At 45.7% G+C, this 17,944-nt stretch overlaps 2 protein-coding genes across 6 annotated transcripts in view; one reads left to right on the top strand and one right to left on the bottom strand.

The window, feature by feature from the left end:
- Nucleotides 1-17,944, top strand: part of gmfb (glia maturation factor, beta) — a 449,169-nt gene that overhangs the window by 311,955 nt on the left and 119,270 nt on the right. The gene's annotated exons all lie outside the window — the stretch shown is intronic.
- samd4a (sterile alpha motif domain containing 4A) overlaps nt 1-17,944 on the bottom strand; it is a 112,166-nt gene that overhangs the window by 28,412 nt on the left and 65,810 nt on the right. For all 5 annotated transcript variants that reach the window (XM_078406663.1, XM_078406662.1, XM_078406660.1 and 2 more), the window contains 2 exons: nt 13,712-13,798; nt 2,905-3,205 (listed from right to left, as the gene is read on the bottom strand). In XM_078406663.1, coding sequence (XP_078262789.1) covers nt 2,905-3,205; nt 13,712-13,798 — 388 coding nt within the window. The remainder of the gene's footprint in view (nt 1-2,904; nt 3,206-13,711; nt 13,799-17,944) is intronic.

Consider the following 17,944-nt stretch of genomic DNA (forward strand, 5'->3'; position numbering starts at 1 on the left):
ATAGAGAATTGGTTGGCGGACAGGAAGCAAAGAGTAGGAATAAACGGGTCCTTTTCGGAATGGCAGGCAGTGACTAGTGGGGTACCGCAAGGCTCAGTGCTGGGACCCCAATTATTTACAATATATATTAATGATTTGGACGAGGGAATTGAATGCAACATCTCTAAGTTTGCGGATGACACGAAGCTGGGTGGCAGTGTTAGCTGCGAGGAGGATGCTAGGAGGCTGCAGAGTGACTTGGATAGATTAGGCGAGTGGGCAAATGCATGGCAGATGCAATATAATGTGGATAAATGTGAGGTTATCCACTTTGGCGGCAAGAACAGGTAAGCAGAGTATTACCTGAATGGTGGCCAATTAGAAAAAGAGGAGATGCAACGTGACCTAGGTGTCATGGTGCACCAGTCATTGAAAGCAAGCGTGCAGGTGCAGCAGGCAGTGAAGAAAGCGAATGGTATGTTAGCATTCATAGCAAGAGGATTTGAGTATAGGAGCAGGGAGGTTCTGCTGCAGTAGTACAGGGCCCTGGTGAGACCGCACCTGGAGTATTGTGTACAGTTTTGGTCTCCTAATCTGAGGAAAGACATTCTAGCCTTAGAGGGAGTACAGAGAAGGTTCACCAGATTGATCCCTGGGATGGCAGGACTTTCATATGAAGAAAGACTGGATAGACTAGGCTTATACTCGCTGGAATTTAGAAGACTGAGGGGGAATCTTATAGAAACATATAAAATTCTTAAGGGGTTGGAGAGGCTAGATGCGGGAAGATTGTTCCCGATGTTGGGGAAGTCCAGAACCAGGGGTCACAGCTTAAGGATAAGGGGGAAGTCTTTTAGGACCGAGATGAGAAAACATTTCTTCACAGAGTGGTGAGTCTGTGGAATTCTCTGCCACAGAAGGTAGTTGAGGCCAGTTCATTGGCTATATTTAAGAGGGAGTTAGATGTGGCCCTTGTGGCTAAAGGGATCAGGGGGTATGGAGAGAAGTCAGGTACAGGTTACTGAGCTGGATGATCAGCCATGATCATATTGAATGGCGGTGCAGGCTCGAAGGGCCGAATGGCCTACTCCTGCACCTATTTTCTATGTTTCTATGTTTCTATGTTTCTATGCCCACGCTCGGTGAGGGAGGACCACAGTCTCAGGACCTTATGCTGATGGACATTGAGGGGCAGGGTCTGGTGGGGACTCTGCCCCTCAAAAAAGGGGCAGCGTTATCAACCCAGGGGGCTACGTGGGTGGCATGGGTGTTTTGTTTAAATATAGGGTCAAACATCACTGAGTATGACATAAATTAATGTATAGGTGTTGTAAATGTCTGAAGAGTTTTGGCACAGTTTTTGTTTTGTATATACTTCTGTATAAAGTTTGGTATTGGGGGTTCAGTGTTGAGGTGGATAGAGAATTGGTTGGCGGACAGGAAGCAAAGAGTAGGAATAAACGGGTCCTTTTCGGAATGGCAGGCAGTGACTAGTGGGGTACCGCAAGGCTCAGTGCTGGGACCCCAATTATTTACAATATATATTAATGATTTGGACGAGGGAATTGAATGCAACATCTCTAAGTTTGCGGATGACACGAAGCTGGGTGGCAGTGTTAGCTGTGAGGAGGATGCTAGGAGGCTGCAGAGTGACTTGGATAGATTAGGCGAGTGGGCAAATGCATGGCAGATGCAATATAATGTGGATAAATGTGAGGTTATCCACTTTGGCGGCAAGAACAGGTAAGCAGAGTATTACCTGAATGGTGGCCAATTAGAAAAAGAGGAGATGCAACGTGACCTAGGTGTCATGGTGCACCAGTCATTGAAAGCAAGCGTGCAGGTGCAGCAGGCAGTGAAGAAAGCGAATGGTATGTTAGCATTCATAGCAAGAGGATTTGAGTATAGGAGCAGGGAGGTTCTGCTGCAGTAGTACAGGGCCCTGGTGAGACCGCACCTGGAGTATTGTGTACAGTTTTGGTCTCCTAATCTGAGGAAAGACATTCTAGCCTTAGAGGGAGTACAGAGAAGGTTCACCAGATTGATCCCTGGGATGGCAGGACTTTCATATGAAGAAAGACTGGATAGACTAGGCTTATACTCGCTGGAATTTAGAAGACTGAGGGGGAATCTTATAGAAACATATAAAATTCTTAAGGGGTTGGAGAGGCTAGATGCGGGAAGATTGTTCCCGATGTTGGGGAAGTCCAGAACCAGGGGTCACAGCTTAAGGATAAGGGGGAAGTCTTTTAGGACCGAGATGAGAAAACATTTCTTCACAGAGTGGTGAGTCTGTGGAATTCTCTGCCACAGAAGGTAGTTGAGGCCAGTTCATTGGCTATATTTAAGAGGGAGTTAGATGTGGCCCTTGTGGCTAAAGGGATCAGGGGGTATGGAGAGAAGTCAGGTACAGGTTACTGAGCTGGATGATCAGCCATGATCATATTGAATGGCGGTGCAGGCTCGAAGGGCCGAATGGCCTACTCCTGCACCTATTTTCTATGTTTCTATGTTTCTATGTTTCTATGCCCACGCTCGGTGAGGGAGGACCACAGTCTCAGGACCTTATGCTGATGGACATTGAGGGGCAGGGTCCGGTGGGGACTCTGCCCCTCAAAAAAGGGGCAGCGTTATCAACCCAGGGGGCTACATGGGTGGCAAGGGTGTTTTGTTTAAATATAGGGTCAAACACCACTGAGTATGACATAAATTAATGTATAGGTGTTGAAAATGTCTGAAGAGTTTTGGCACAGTTTTTGTTTTGTATATATTTTTTATTCTGTATAAAGTTTACGTTTGGAAATAAAAGAAAACTTTCAAAGAACCAGGGAGTTGAATCCACTGATCAATTAGATCTTCGTTCACTGCTTAATTTATTATTGTACTCGTATTTCTATTTGAGAAATCTTTAGAATTAAGGCTTACCTTTGCCCATGACTCTTGTAAACTGTCCAGGCAAATCTCCCTCTGGAACCACAGCACCTCCCGACTCGCTCTCGCCGCCTGTAATGTTGTGCTGCTGAATGCCCCCTGCAGCAGAATCTTTCACGTCAGACAGCCGACCCAAGTTGCTGTCCGGGCTCATGACAGTGGACTGAAAGTCAAAGGTTTGGCTGCGCTCACTTGTGTTCTGGCTGTGAGAGAAACTGTAGGGCTTGATTGGGGTAAGAATCATTTGGTGCAGCTCCTGGAGTGCATTACGCAGATTGCCACCTTCAAGAATGTCCTGTGCAACAGAAGACAAACCTTTAACACATATTAACAAGTATGATTTTTTTTTGTCTACATTTGTGAATCCATGTTTTATGTAGTGCGGTCACAAAAAAAATTAAGTTATCTCAGATGATGTGCACTCTGGTAAACAAATGTAATTTTATTCCAGTAACAATCAAAAATTATTGAACTGTATATTTGAAAAATCTTCCTCCCTGCATTATGGTTATTACCGTATTTTTTTAACCAATTAAGACCCAGTATCAAATTCAATGGGTTTTAGATATCCAACAGTAGCAAAACATTTGTAATCAAATCAACATTCTTTTTTTATGAACTTTCACTACATTGGCAGAGAAAATTCTACAATATCCTATTCTGATTTTGTAAGCCAAAACATGTTGTAAGTCAGGAGGCAGCCAGGTAATTAAATATATTGAGTAGATTCATATAGATTTTGTTTGTTCAGAGAGAAACAGCAAGAGAAGAGTCCTGTTGGCCCACTGACTTCCACGCTGACCATCAAACACCCATTACTTTAATACTACACTAATCTAATCCAAAATTACTCTCTCCATATTGTTATGAATCCCCCCCCCCCCCATTTCTACGATGCATCTACACATAGGGGACAATTTACAGAGGTCAATTAACCGATACACTCACACATCTTTAGGACTTTTGGGCTTCTTTAGGACAGTCACAAGGAGAAAATGCAAACTCCACAGGCAGCACCTGATGTCAGGATTTAATTTGGATCTCTGATGCTGAGAGACCAGCTGAGCAACTTTGTTCCCTTAATATTTTTGACTTTGTGTTCACTACAAAATACAGCTTTAATGAATAGATGAAGAATGAATAGAGAACAAACATGCACTTTTATGCTTACTTTGGATATGATAATAGTGCACCGCATTAACCAAAACTATATTAGAACTTTTTATTCTGTGTAAATCTTTCTAGGTTTTTGATGTCGTTGAAATGCCAATTGGGATAGTGGAATGCTCCTTGTGCAAGATGTCGGAAGTCAGGGAGATTTCAGTGTGCCTGAGGACTACACCTGCCGTAAACGCATTCAACTGCAGCTCCTTACAGACAGCATTAAGGAACTGGAGCTGCAGTTGGATGACCGTGGGATTAGTCAGGGGTATGAGAGTGCCATAGATAGGAGCTAGTCAGCTGGTCACACCTAAGATACAGGGATAAAGTAGATGGGTGTCCACCAGGAAAGGCAGAGAGTGCAGGAATCCCCTACTGTCATTCCCCTTCATTCCACAACCGCCAACAGCTGGGCTATCTCGTGCAGATTTCGCTCGGGTGGGTACTGGTTGCAAAAGGGTTATTTAGATTTTTATGTGGGTGCATTTGGTGAGATGATCCATGTCCAAATTGGCGAGCTGTGACTTGAAGAGTGACAAGGTTGGTGTACATCTGGTGGTGTCGGGAAGGATGTTCTGCTCTGGGATAGTCCGTGGATATAGTGACTGTAGGTAGCAATTTTTGTTTGTAACGGGCTAGGCTTACTTCCCAACAAAAGGTCCAGTATGCTCCCTTCTCAGGTTGAACTATCCACATACTGTTTCAAGAAACCCTCTTGGATAAACCTCATAAATTTTGCCCCTTTGGCATTGAGCAAGGCCCAGTCACTATTGGGGAAATTAAAGTCACCCACTAAGACAATCCTGTTGCTTTGGTATTTTTCAGTAACCTGTCCACATATCTGTTCCTCCAATTCCTGCTTGCCATTGGGCGGCCTTTAGTACAATCCCACTAGAGTGCACACAACTTTCATATTTCTAAGTTCTACCCATATCACCTCAGTGGAGTGCTAAAGCTTTTTTCACTATGATGAACAACACACATCACAGGAAAAGGCCCTTCAGCCTACGATGTCTGTGCAGGATGCCAAATTAAACTAACTGTATGAATTTGCAAGAATAGCCACAAGTTATTAACTTCAAGCTAAGTTTAATGACCACGAGGATGACAAAGCCGCAGCTCCCGAACAAGACGACTCCTCCGGGTAACACGCATGAGCAAGATAAGGTATTGCAGGAATGGCATCTGCAAACACCCGACATGGACTGTGAATACAGTGACTGATCAACATCCCCTTTCCTTAGCTCATGTTCCATCTAAAAACAAAATATCATGTGAAGTAGTAAACATATCAGCCCATATACAAAATGCAGTTACTGCTAGAATAAACATACAAGGTAGGATGTGCTAAATACTAAACGCTATGGCCAAACAAACATACAAGGTAAGAAGTACTACATGCTAAATACTAAACACTATAGCCAGACAAGTGCACACACTGTTAAACACTAATTTAAGGTCACAGCATTGTAAACAAGTGACCAACATAGTAAAGAAGCTAATTCAGTCTCTCTATTTGGGATTTGGCTTGCTAACACGACCTGAGCGTGTTCGGTACAGACCCTCAGTGGCGTTCAAAGGCAGCTTAGCCACAGGCACCTGAACCTGAAACTGCTCAGTGTCCATTATTTCTTGTCCGTCTCTTGTGAGAGCGTTATTGTCGCTTGGCCCAAGTCCAGTATCCTGGTGATCGGTGTCAGTGTCACACGGATCTAGCAGTGCCTGTTGATTTAGTTGTGCTGGGCCAGGCTCAACTACAGGCAAAATGTGTCTGCGATTCCACCTGTACAACTTTCCTTCTGAGTGGATAAGGTAAGACCTGGACTCCTGGCATATTTCCGTTACCATGCCATCCGGTTTTAACTTTGTGGGGTTTGTAACTTGACAACCAAGTGGTCAGCTTGACTGGTCATAGCACACTTTCTGTGACAGTCTTTTATTTAGAAGCTGGGCTTGTACCTCCTGCGTCTTACGCATATGTAGTTCAAGCAGCTTCCTTGAGACTGGGAGAGTAGTACGTGTCTGCCTTGACATTAGTCTTTGTGCTGGACATCCAAGCATTGTGTCACGTGGCATGTTTCTGAGATCGAGGAGGTTTAGAAAAACATAAGCTGCGTCTCTGCGAGACTTCTCCATGAGTTGTTTAGCACTGCGGACAGCTCTTTCAGCTAACCCATTAGATTGGGGATACTCTGGGCTGCTGGTAACATGAGTGAAGTCCCACTGTGTAGCAAAGTCTTTAAAGCGCTGGCTTGAGAACCGTCTGCCATTGTCTGATACGAGGGTGTGTGGTGCTCCATGAACCGAGAAGTGGCTCTTAAGTTTTAAAATAACGGTTGCTGAAGTAGCGTCACGAAGCAGGTAGATCTCATTCCAGCCGGAATACGAGTCCACTAGCACCAAGTATTGCTGGCTGTGCCATTCAAAAATGTCTGTTGCCACCGTCAACCAAGCAGATCTGGAACTGGGTGCAGCAGGAGTGGTTCGTTCTGCTGGTGTGACTTTGTGCTGTTACACACAGAGCATGACTGCACCTCGTAGTTGATGTCATCTGTCATTGTAGGCCAGAAAACTATGGCTCTTCTTATAGTAGCTTCTGCACCAGGATGCCCTCTGTACATAATGCTGATGTACTCCTTTTGTAGTGAGGAAGGAATGACTGCTTTGTGACCCTTCATGATGACCCCGTCGTCAATAGTTAGCTCATCTCTGAAAGGAAAGAGAGAGCTAGATAGAGCTCTTAAGGATAGCGGAGTCAGGGGGTATGGGGAGAAGGCAGGAACGGGGTACTGATTGAGAATGATCAGCCATGATCACATTGAATGGCGGTGCTGGCTCGAAGGGCCGAATGGCCTACTCCTGCACCTATTGTCTATTGAAAATAAGGGCGGACAGCATGTGGCAGCATCCGCTGTATGCAGGGTCATCCATGTCCGATGATAGTGCTGAGTGTCTGCAGGGTTGTGTCATCTGCTGTGTGTCTCTTTAACTCCTCAAGGTGAGAAGAGGATATGTAGTTGACCGTCATGACATCAAAGCTGTCCTCCTCATCAGCATGCTGAACCGTGGAACTCCTGGGAGCTCGAGATAGAGTGTCCGCCAGGTGCATTTGTTTTCCAAATTTGTAAATGAGGGTGATGCTGTACTTTTGATATCTTAACATCATCCTTTGAAGTCATGCCGGTGCCACATGTATGGGCTTTTTTAGTCTGGTGACCAGGGGCTGGTGGTCCGTTTCTATGGTCACTGGCTTGTCGTAGATGTAATCGTTGAATTTGGAACACCACCAACAGCTCTTTTTTAATTTGAGCATATCTGGTTTTGGTGTCAGTTAGCGTCTGTGAGGCATATGCTACAGGTTTTCCTTCCTGCAAACATATCGCACTGAGTCCGTACTGTGATGCATCACAGGTGTCACCGGCTTGCTGATGTCCAAGTACAACAGAACAGGCACGCAAGACGCTTTAGTGCCTCAAAAGCATGTTGCTGCTACTCATGCCAAGTCCAATCAGTGTCTTTGTGTGTGAGTTGTCGCAGTGGAGCCAATCAGCTGACTGTAGTTTGGAATGAATTTTCCAAGGTAATTGGCCATCCCCAGAAATCTTTGCAGAGCGGGGACATCTGCTGGTACTGGCATTTCAATGATTGGTGTTGTTTTGGAAGGATCTGCTTTGAGGCCTTCACTTGTGAAAACGTGTCCAACATAGCTGACCTGGTTCAGCCGGAACTTGCATTTGAGAGGATTGAGTCTCAAATTGACCTTTCCAGCACGGTTGAGCACTTTTCTCAAATTAGCTTTGTGTTCTTCTACGTTCTTACCTCCAATGAGTATGACGTCGACTATGATCGCACAGGGATATCCAGTGAAAATCTGCTCCATGGAGCACTGGAACACCTCACTGGCAGAGGGGAGTCCGAATGGCATCCTCAAAAACCTGTAGCGACCAAAAGACATGCTAAAAGTGGTTAGCATTGAAGATGTGTGGTCAAGTGAAATCTGCCAAAAGGAGTTCTTGGCATCTAAGACAGAAAGCACCATTGCATTTGACATGTGTGCAGCCACTTCTTCCATCTGTACTCTTAGGGTGATGTGGCCTTTTCAAAGCTGTGTTCAGGTCTCTTGGATTGATGTATATTCTGATTTCCTGTTGATTCTTCTTGTTGGTGCCAACCATGGATGACACCCAATTGGTTCGCTCCGCTTTGACTCTGTCCTTCATAGCCACAGGAATGTGATGTACGGGACGAACAACGGGCCTCACATCCGGGTCGAGTGTTATGGAATAGGTTACAGGCAGCTTTCCAAGCACATCAGTGAAGAGATCGCTGTATTCTGTTGGAATTTGACTTGACATCTGATCATCTTCAGTGGGGCTCAACTGGTGAACATCCTTACTGAATGAGACAAGCCCCATTTGCCTGCATGCATGTAGCCCTAGCAGTGGCAGAGTATCCTCTTGGACATCGTAGAATGGCAATGTGTATGGTTGTCCCTCTAGGTGGCACTGCAACTTAACCATACTGACAGGTTTGATTTTATTGCCCCCATATGCAACAAGGTTTGTGGCTTTAATGCATACTCTTATTTGTTCTTCATCCTGTAGTTGTTCAAATGTATTTTTCGACAACACATTACACTTGGCACCTGTGTCTACTTTCATTTCAACTGGAATGCCATTAACTCGCACAATCATTCTTTTCTGTCTGTGCCTCAGTTGAATCGGCAGGCCTTTGCAGTGTTATTCCATCGACGCAGACTGTTTCATTGGCACTGCTGTCAGCTTGGTCAGATTCTAGCTGGTGAACAGTCTTCCTAGGTCTGTCTGTTGTAGGTTTGTTGTGTGGACTTGCAGCACCTTTTAAAATGATTCTTTTTTTTTTTACAGGCATGAGACCACTGTTGACCAAAAGCTGGACATTTGTCTCTTGCGGCTGCATGACTACCTCCACAGTTGTTGCAGTTGGCAATATGCCGTGCCCCAGTTTGTTTTGACTGGTTTTTCATTCTTATCTCAGGCTGTTATTTTCTCATGAACCCAGCTTGGACTGCATCAACATTTGTGAAAGAATGCTGTGGAGAAGCCAGCGTTTTGTTGTGCTCTTCTGTCACGTCATGCATTTGACAGATGGAGACTGCCTTAAGTAGTGTCAAATTACTATCATGCAGTAGCACCTTTCACAAATCGTCATTATAGATTCCACAGACTAGCCTGTCTCTAATAAGCTCATCTTAGAGATCTCCAAAATTGCAGCTTTTTGCATTAATCGTTAGATCACTGACATATGATTCCATTGTCTCACCAGCCTTTTGATTCCTTGTGTTGAACTTGTGTCTCTCCAGGGTAACATTAGTCTGAGCGCTGCATATCTGCTGAAATTTCTTCTTGGGGCATTCAGGATCCTCCTTGGATTCCGCAGGAGTGAGGATGTTTCCTCCGTCGGCGGGGTCCCTCACCTCCCACGCATACACAAAAGACCGCTCACGTTCAATGGCCTCTGGCCCCCGCAGGTTGAGGGGAATGTATGTTTTAGTGCGGGCTGGCTTGTCAGAGTGTGCAGCCGCGATGAAAATGTCGTATTCTTGTTTGAAAATTCCTGAGATGAGCTCACGCTCCCCTTCCCCCCCCCCACAGTACAATTCATGCAGATATATATATAAATATATTTGTATGTATGTATATTTCTCCGAGAATCAAGTGGACCTGCAGCCAAAACGGTCAACCACAGCGCCACAATTTCAGCGCCACCTTAATCACCAATGTCCTGGCGACTGTTTATAACAAGTTTTATTTAAATTGGTCGTATAGTTTTTAAGTTACAGACACTTTAAAGTTCAAGACTTTCATTTCTAAACACATTTTTTCAAAGTGCTGTGCGTCTGACGTCACCACGGCCTCTCTCCTCACTCGCACAAACAAGATGGACGCCGTTTGCGGAGCCGTCCACCCGCATTCAGGGGCTCCCCTCTCCTCTCCTCTCTCTGTCACACCCGAGGGACACTCCCGAGCAGGAGGGAGATGGTCGGACTGATGGTCCGCTCATCCTTCCCTTCCGTCCCTATAATCCATGGCGTTCTCGAGTCCCCCCTCCCGCCCGGGCCCAGCGCCCCGCACCTTTACCGCACACAAGCCGCAGCGGGTAGCTTCTTCTCCTCCTCCTTCAGCAGCCGCTTCTACCGCCGCGGTGTCGACGAGGGCCGCTGCCTCCAAGGGAGTGGGGGAGGGAGGGAAAGGGGGGGAAGGTGGGTGGGGGGAAGGGGACAGTGAGAGTGAAAGGGGGAGGAGGGGGTGGGGAGGGGAAGGGTGGGGGGAGGAGAGAGGGGGAGTGGGGGTGGTAGTGGGGGGAAGAGAGTGGGGGTGGGGGGGGTCAGGGGGACAGTGGGGGGGTCAGGGGAGAGTGGGGGTGGGGAAGGGGGAGAGTGGGGGTGGGGGGGAAGGGGGGAGAGTGGGGGTGGGGGGGAAGGGGGGAGAGTGGGGATGGGGGTCAGTGAGAATGGGGATGGGGCGAGTGGGTGGAGGGGAGGGTGGGGGTAGGAAGGGGGCGAGGGTCAGGGAGGAGACTGTGGGGGAGGTGGGGTGGGGGAGAGTGAGAGTGGGGCTGGGGGAGGAGAGAATGGGGGGTGGGGAGGTTGAGGGGAGGAGAGAGTGGGGGAAAGTGCGGTGTGAGAGTGGGGCTGGGGGAGGAGCGAATGGGGGGGTGGGGGAGGAGAGAGTGGGGAAAGGGGGGTGGTGGGGAATAAGGGGGGTGGTGAGGAATAAGGGGGGTGGGGGTGGGGGAGAGTACGAGTGGGGGTGGAAGGGAGAGTGGGACTGGGGAGGAGGGCAGGGAGGGGTGGGGAGGAGGGAAGAGTGGGGGGCGGGGAGGAGGGAAGAGTGGGGGGCGGGGAGGAGGAGGGTTGGGGGGAAGGGGACAGCAGGGGAGGGGGAATGGTGGTGGGGGAATGAGAGAGTGGGGGTGGGGGGGAAGGGGGACAGTGGGGGTCAGGGAAGATGGGAGAGTGGGGGGTGGGGGATAAGGGGGATTGAGCAGGGGGTTGAGGGTGCTACACCAATACAGGAGGGGCTTTGGGTCCAGGGCTCCTCGGTCACACCCTCTCCCCTTCCCTGTGCCGCCTTTAATTGCGCTCCCCCTCCCCTGGAGGAGCACGGCACCACAGTGAAGGAGAAAGAAGATGGCCGCTGGCAGGACGGTGTCAGTGGCTCCCTCTCCCCTTCCCCACCCCATTCCCCCCTCCTAATCCACCCCACTCCTCTCCACCCCCCCCCCCCCCCCCTCCTCTCCAACCCCCATTGAGATTCTTTTTTTTTTTTTAAACAGACAATTTATTTTAAAGGAAAACGCGATTTCCCCAGGTCACAATGGAAACCCTACGAGGAACGGGCCCAACTTGGTCTCGTATATTACTAAAACTCTGTGTCCGTGTGTATGTGTGCAGCATAACTTTTGTCGTTCGCACAGCCAAAACGGTACACCATAGCGCTACAATTTTTGCACCACCATACTCACCATTATCCTGGCCATATAATAAAACCACTCAACCACTGGGGTGCGGGCAGGGAGAGTGGGGGTAGGGGAGGGGAGGGAGGTGGGGGCGAGTGGGAATAGGGGTGGGGAGTGGGAAATGGGGGTGGAGGCAGGGCTGGTGGGAGTGGGGGGGCAAGTGGGGGTGGGTAGGGGGGGATGGAGTGCGTCAGTGGAGGGGGATAAGGGGGATTGAGTGGGGGGGGTTGAGGGTGCAACAATACAGGAGGCTTTGGGTCCAGGGCTCACTCAATCACACCCTCTCCCCTTCCCTGTCCCCCCACTACGAGGAATGGGCCCAATGGGTCCACTTGGTCTAGTTACATTTAAAAGCGTCTTAAACATCACTATCACACTTCTACCATCACTACTAGCAATGTGTTCCAGGCACCCGCCACTCTGTAAAAAAAAAACTTGCCCCGCACATCTCCGTTAAACTATCTCCCACTCACCTCAAGGGTATGACTTCCACTCTTTGACATTTCCTACCTGAGAAAAGGGTTCTGACTGCCCTCCCTATCTATGCCTCACTTAATTTTAAATGCTTCTATCAGATTTTCTCTCAATCTCCAATGCTCCAGAGAAAACAATCCAATACAGTCCAAACTTTCCTTACAGCCAATACTCTCAAATCCAGGCAGCATTCTGGTAAATCTTTTTTGTGCTCTCTCCAAAGTCTCCACATCCTTCCGGTAATGGGGTGCCCAGAACCGCATACAAGTACTGTAACATGGCTTCCTGACTCCTGCATTTAACTGCCAATTACTTTCCCCTTGCATCTAACTTCCCAAAGTGTGACAAAGCATGTTTGCCTGGATCAAACTCATCTGACATTTCCCAGCCTGTATATGTAACTGATCTATATCTTACTGCATCGTCTTTGACAGCCTTCTTCACGGTCTGCAACTGTATCAATTTTTGTGTTGCGCATTTCATGCTTCTTTCAAGGTCATTTTGGCTCTTTCCAAACCCTTGAGATGCAGCAATCTGTTTGTTATCTGAATCCATCACAATTTATTCTGTGTATCTCTTGAGATGGCTTAAAAATGCTCCAGCTAGTCCGAGGATTACACCGACTTGAAGGGATAACCTTCAAGCTGATACTAAGTTAGGTGTAATGAACAAAAGTGAAAAAAAATCTGAATTCAAAGCACATTCGCTGTTCATCAAATCTTGCTGCAAGGCAGTGTTAAGAATCCTTTACAATGTAAACAAAATAAAAGTTCTTGTCTAAAACATACTCTGGCAGAGATATTATAATGGAGTGAATGGAAAAAGAGTTGTAAATTATTAGATGATCAGAATCGACTGCAAATTTAAAGATGATCTAGAAAAACAGTGAGGTCATTAAGGGTGTGTGATGGATCTTCAGAAAGTGCTGAAACATTCAAAGCTAGCCATCATGAGACATGCAAACTTGCATAATCCTCATGTGGGAGGGAGGCTTATACAGATACCACAGTGACAATGTTTTCCAAAGGAGCTGAAACAAGAAAGATGTCTCATTTCTTAAATGAGTGTTTAGTGTGGGTGAGATGAGATTAATTGGAAGTGGATGCTCTCATGGGAGTTCACGTCAAAAGGACAAAAGAATTCCTCCATAGGTTCGGGCAGCCAAAAATGCCCTTGCTTTTCATGGGAGGCAATGTGAAGTGACTCAAAAGCCTGTGCTTCTCTTAATTTCTCAAACAGAGAACAAGAGGTCTCAAAAAATAAATCCATATGTCAATCTCCCTGTGGTGAGGTGCTGCTTAGATGATGGAACAGTCCATGGTTGTTCCTTCAAGACTACATCATGCAGGTTCCCTTCCATGGATTAATATTGAGGAGTTCTCTGGAGGACATGGAGAGACAACGTTTTGAGGGCAGGACCCTTCTTCAGACAGTCTGAAGAAAGGTTCCAACCTGAAATGTCGATTATCCATGTCTTTGATGCTGATGCTGTTGAAAGTATAAAGTTTAATAATACAATAACCAAGGCCATTAAGTAATGTTCTTCCCTCAAAGTTTCTAACCACATATTTCTAGCCAGTAAGTTTTGCAGTAACATACTAAAGTAAAAAGACTGTTTATGTAAATGGAGCCATCGAACAGGAATAAATATTTGCTTGTTTCTTACCTTTTCCAACATTCTGAGTACATTCTGTCTCTCCTTCAGCTTTTGTATACTGAGAACAATTTTGTGCCTTGCACCTTTGGTAACATTCTGCAGCAAGAATAAAACCAAATGAGACCTCAAATATTCATAACTAATAAAAAAAGTTTTATAATGGCACATAATAAAAAGTTTCATCACATTAAACTAACATGCTTCGTAAAATTGTTGCTTTAAAATGTATATGCATGAAAAATATTTAAGGAAGCAAATTGAGAGATTAAATTTCCAGATGGGGACAGACTTCAACTCCTGCAAATCAAAGTCCTCCATATCTTGTCAATCACTGCTATTCCCTTGAAGCCAATCCACTTGTTTTATTCAGTTTTCCAAAAATGAAGACCAGATTTTGGTAGTCGGAAGTGACTTACCTTGATGGCGGTAGAGAGGTAGTCTTTAGAAAAATAAAAAATGACTTTGACTTTAATGATTGGAAGATTTTTTACATGTGAACCCAGAAAAAAAATTTGAAAACATGGTGGATATAGTTTATGTATTTTGATGATTGGGATTGCTTGAACTGCCTTTAGGATTTGGCATACTGAATTATAAAAAAATATTTAATTAAGCCATCAAATGATACATAAAGGGTGAAAGGCTCCCAGGAAGCGTGGCCTTTGCGCGGCTGAACTCAAGACCCAGATTGACAGATCGCGGCTTCAGGGGATCCCGCTGAGCTGGCCCCCAACTTGTTGGACCGGGCAAACCGCCGGCCTGGAAGAAGGAGCCCGATGAGCTGGCCCCTACTCATTCTCCAAAGACCAGGAGAAGGGATCTGGTGATGATGACACCGGTGAGCAGCGAGTCCAGTAGGAGAGGAGAGGGAACCAAGGTCCGGCCAACCTCGCCCTCGTGGTCAGCCGCAGGAAGCACCCCCGGGTGACAAAAGTGGGTGGGCAAGGAGAGGGACGTGGCATCCAAGGAGGGTGATGGCTGATGTGCCCGCAACAGCCCTGGACTTGTCGGGTATATGCAACGCTGATAAGAACTGGAGCGTGGACTTGGAAAAAATGCATCAAAACATGGCACCGCTTGCATGCTCAGTAGACTATTTCTGTACACTTGCTAATCAAGGATTGGGGGTATGGCAATACTCTACTGGAGTGTTTGTAAGTAAAAGACTTTCACGGTGTTCGTTACAATAAAAACATCGTTGACTTTCATATCCTCATGATAATTATTCACTGATGTACAAGGAATTATTTTCACAAAAATGACATGCTTTTTAAATTCAAAATCAATGATCTTCTATAAGAGCATTGTGGCGTGCGTCGGCGAACCCGACATAAGGCGAGCAGCCAGGAGGGTTGAAGGCAGGTATTTTAATTGACAAATCGCTAGCCACTATAATGCTGGGCGGTCGTACGTTCTCTCCGCTCCAGAGGATATCTGGAGACTGCCCCAGCGCCAAAAACTCCCCCACTATATAGGCCCAATCCCTGGGCCATCCCCGGACTATACCAAGTGCCGAGGGGTTCGATGCACAGGGTGGCCTGACCTCTGAGAGGCGCCACAGCATGCTCATTTTCAAAACAATGGGCCAAATGTTGCTGATATAAACGTGATCCATATCCCTTCATTCCTGTATCTCCATGTGCCCATTCAAAAGACTCTTAAATGCCACTATCGTATCTGCCTCCAGCACCACCCCCAGCAATGCATTCCTGGCACCCACCATTCTCTGCATAAAAAACTTGCCCCTCCCATCACATTTATACTTTGCTCCGCTCACCTTTAAGCTGTCCCTGCTGGTCTTGACATTTCCACCCTTGGATAAAGGTTCTCACTGTCAGTCCTAACTACGATTCTCATAATTTAATACACTATTAGGTTATCCCTCAACCTCCAACATTTCAGAGAAAACAATCCAAGTTTGTCCAACCTCTCCTTGCAGCTAATACCCTCTAATCCAGGCAGCATTCTGGAAGCCTCTTTTGCACCCTGGAATGTTGGCCTTTACTGAAAGTGTGAAGTTTAAAAGAAGTGTTCGGATGCAAATTTATGGGACACAGACAGACTGCACTGAGTTCCTGCACATAGCTTTGTTCTCTAGATTTAAAGAAAACGTGCTTGCATTGTAGGTGGTGCAGGGAATGCTCATGAGGTTGCTCGTGGGATGACAAATTACAAAAGACCAAACACCTTGGACCTATTGTCATTGGAGCCTAGAGGCATGAGGAGTAATCTCATTGAAAATGCTCAGAATGAGGGGGGGGTTGAGAAAATGTTTATTTATAGGCATAGACACAGAATAAGGGGTTGCAAGACAATGAATAATTTCATCTCGCAAAATGTTTGACCTTCCCTAGGAAACAGTTGAAGCTCAGTCATTGAATATATTCATGGCAAACATCAGCAGAAAGTTAAACCGCGGATGTGATAAGGGGTATGGAGGCAGGAGAGTTATGTTGAGGCAAAGATTAGATTGGCTTTGATCTTATGGAATGGTGGAGCAGGGCTGCCTGGCCTGCAGTAGCATCCTACCTTCTCTTAACTAACTGAGGCTTGTGTGGGAAAGGAATTCCCTCACTAACTCTCTCTTCAAACACTACCTCTCTGAAAAGCATCTGACCTAACAGCTGTATGAGGCTTGGAAGCGCATTTGCCCGATTACAAACCTGTGAAAACATATGAGAGAAATATGTTTTACAACATTAAACAACTAAAACTGTCTTTAACCAATCTGCACGCACAATAACCTCTATCAATGTTGCACAATGACCGAGGTGGGAAATTATAAATTCAAAGACACATCACAGCATTTTTTTCTCAAGAGCTGATAGATACGTTTTGGGGACAAACTAATTACGTGACAGCCTAACAAAGTATTTAAGCCTGAAGAAGGGTCTCGACCCAAAACATCACCCATTCCTTCTCTCCAGAGATGCTGCCTGTCCTGCTGAGTTACTCCAGCATTTTGTGTCTATCTTCGATTCAAACCAGCATCTGCAGTTCTTTCCTACACAAAGTATTTAAGCCTTTAAACTCAAGAGTAGCCTGACTTCCCCTGTGTGCCATGATAGTCAAGTGAGGAACACAGACAAAAATAAGAAATTGCCAGGTTGCCCTTTTCTTTTCGACAAACAAGGCAGTACTTTTTCTCTGCTTAAAGGTACAAAATTGCTGGGAGTCAGCAGGGATGACAAGTGCAAATAATCGTGTCATCAGCAGAATGTAAGGATGAGAAGTTGGGAAAGCAAAAAACCTAAGTCTACCCATTTCCCACTGTCCAACAGAGTTACAGCAGTGCACAGCTCAACTAAATAACACAATTGTACCACTGTACTCCATTAGTTTCAACACTTCTTCATAGAGAGAATAGTTTATTCCAGCTCTCTGTTTTCTGTGACAGACAGTTTTCAATCTATGCTAGCATCGAGGGTTTTAGCTTATGTTCTGGTCTCTTCAGTGGCATTTCACCAAATACCCCTTGGAAACCAACAATGCCCATTGGAAATTGGTTCCAATTTCTACGTAGAAGTACAATTGAAGATCATGGGCTCAAATTAGTAAAAAAAATAATCAAATTTTAGCTGGTGGGGTATATTCCATTGTTTTTTAATACACATCACGGGCTTCACTGCAATGCAAAAAAATAATACTTGCACCACATACAGACCTTTCACAAGTAGATTTTGCCAAGTCCAGCCAATATTAACAACTTCACTGACATATCACTCCTAACGATGAACTATCTCTGGAAAATGCATCCCAGTTTTGTTCAAAGTGTGCATATTCTCCCCCAAAAGAACAGGTTCATGGATTGCAGGATTATGTTCAAGCTCGAAATCTATTTTCAGAAGCTGCAGTTGCAAAAGCCAAAATTGTTCAGGGTCTAAACGAGAGTTTGATGTAATGTATTGCCAACCCTGTTAAAAACTGATTTTCAATTCATGACTAATCTTGAAAACTTCGTCAAAGAGTGAAAATATTAACTCCATTTTACCTCAAAATATTTTTTGTGAAGCTTGCTTACATCAAAATAGACAGCAAACACTACAGCCTATACACCAAGATAAACACTCAAATTTGTTAGCAAACCTAGTAAGCTCTATACAGCACATACAATTTCACTGTTACTTTCTGCTCTCAACCATGGCTGTTGACTAAATGAAATTCTCTTAATTGATTCAAACATATTAAAAGGAAAGATGAAACTCCAAGATGTGATTTTACAAATCCCTATTTTGCAGTCAT

This window comes from Rhinoraja longicauda, chromosome 10 (assembly GCF_053455715.1).
Source record: "Rhinoraja longicauda isolate Sanriku21f chromosome 10, sRhiLon1.1, whole genome shotgun sequence".
Lineage (NCBI taxonomy): Eukaryota > Metazoa > Chordata > Chondrichthyes > Rajiformes > Arhynchobatidae > Rhinoraja > Rhinoraja longicauda.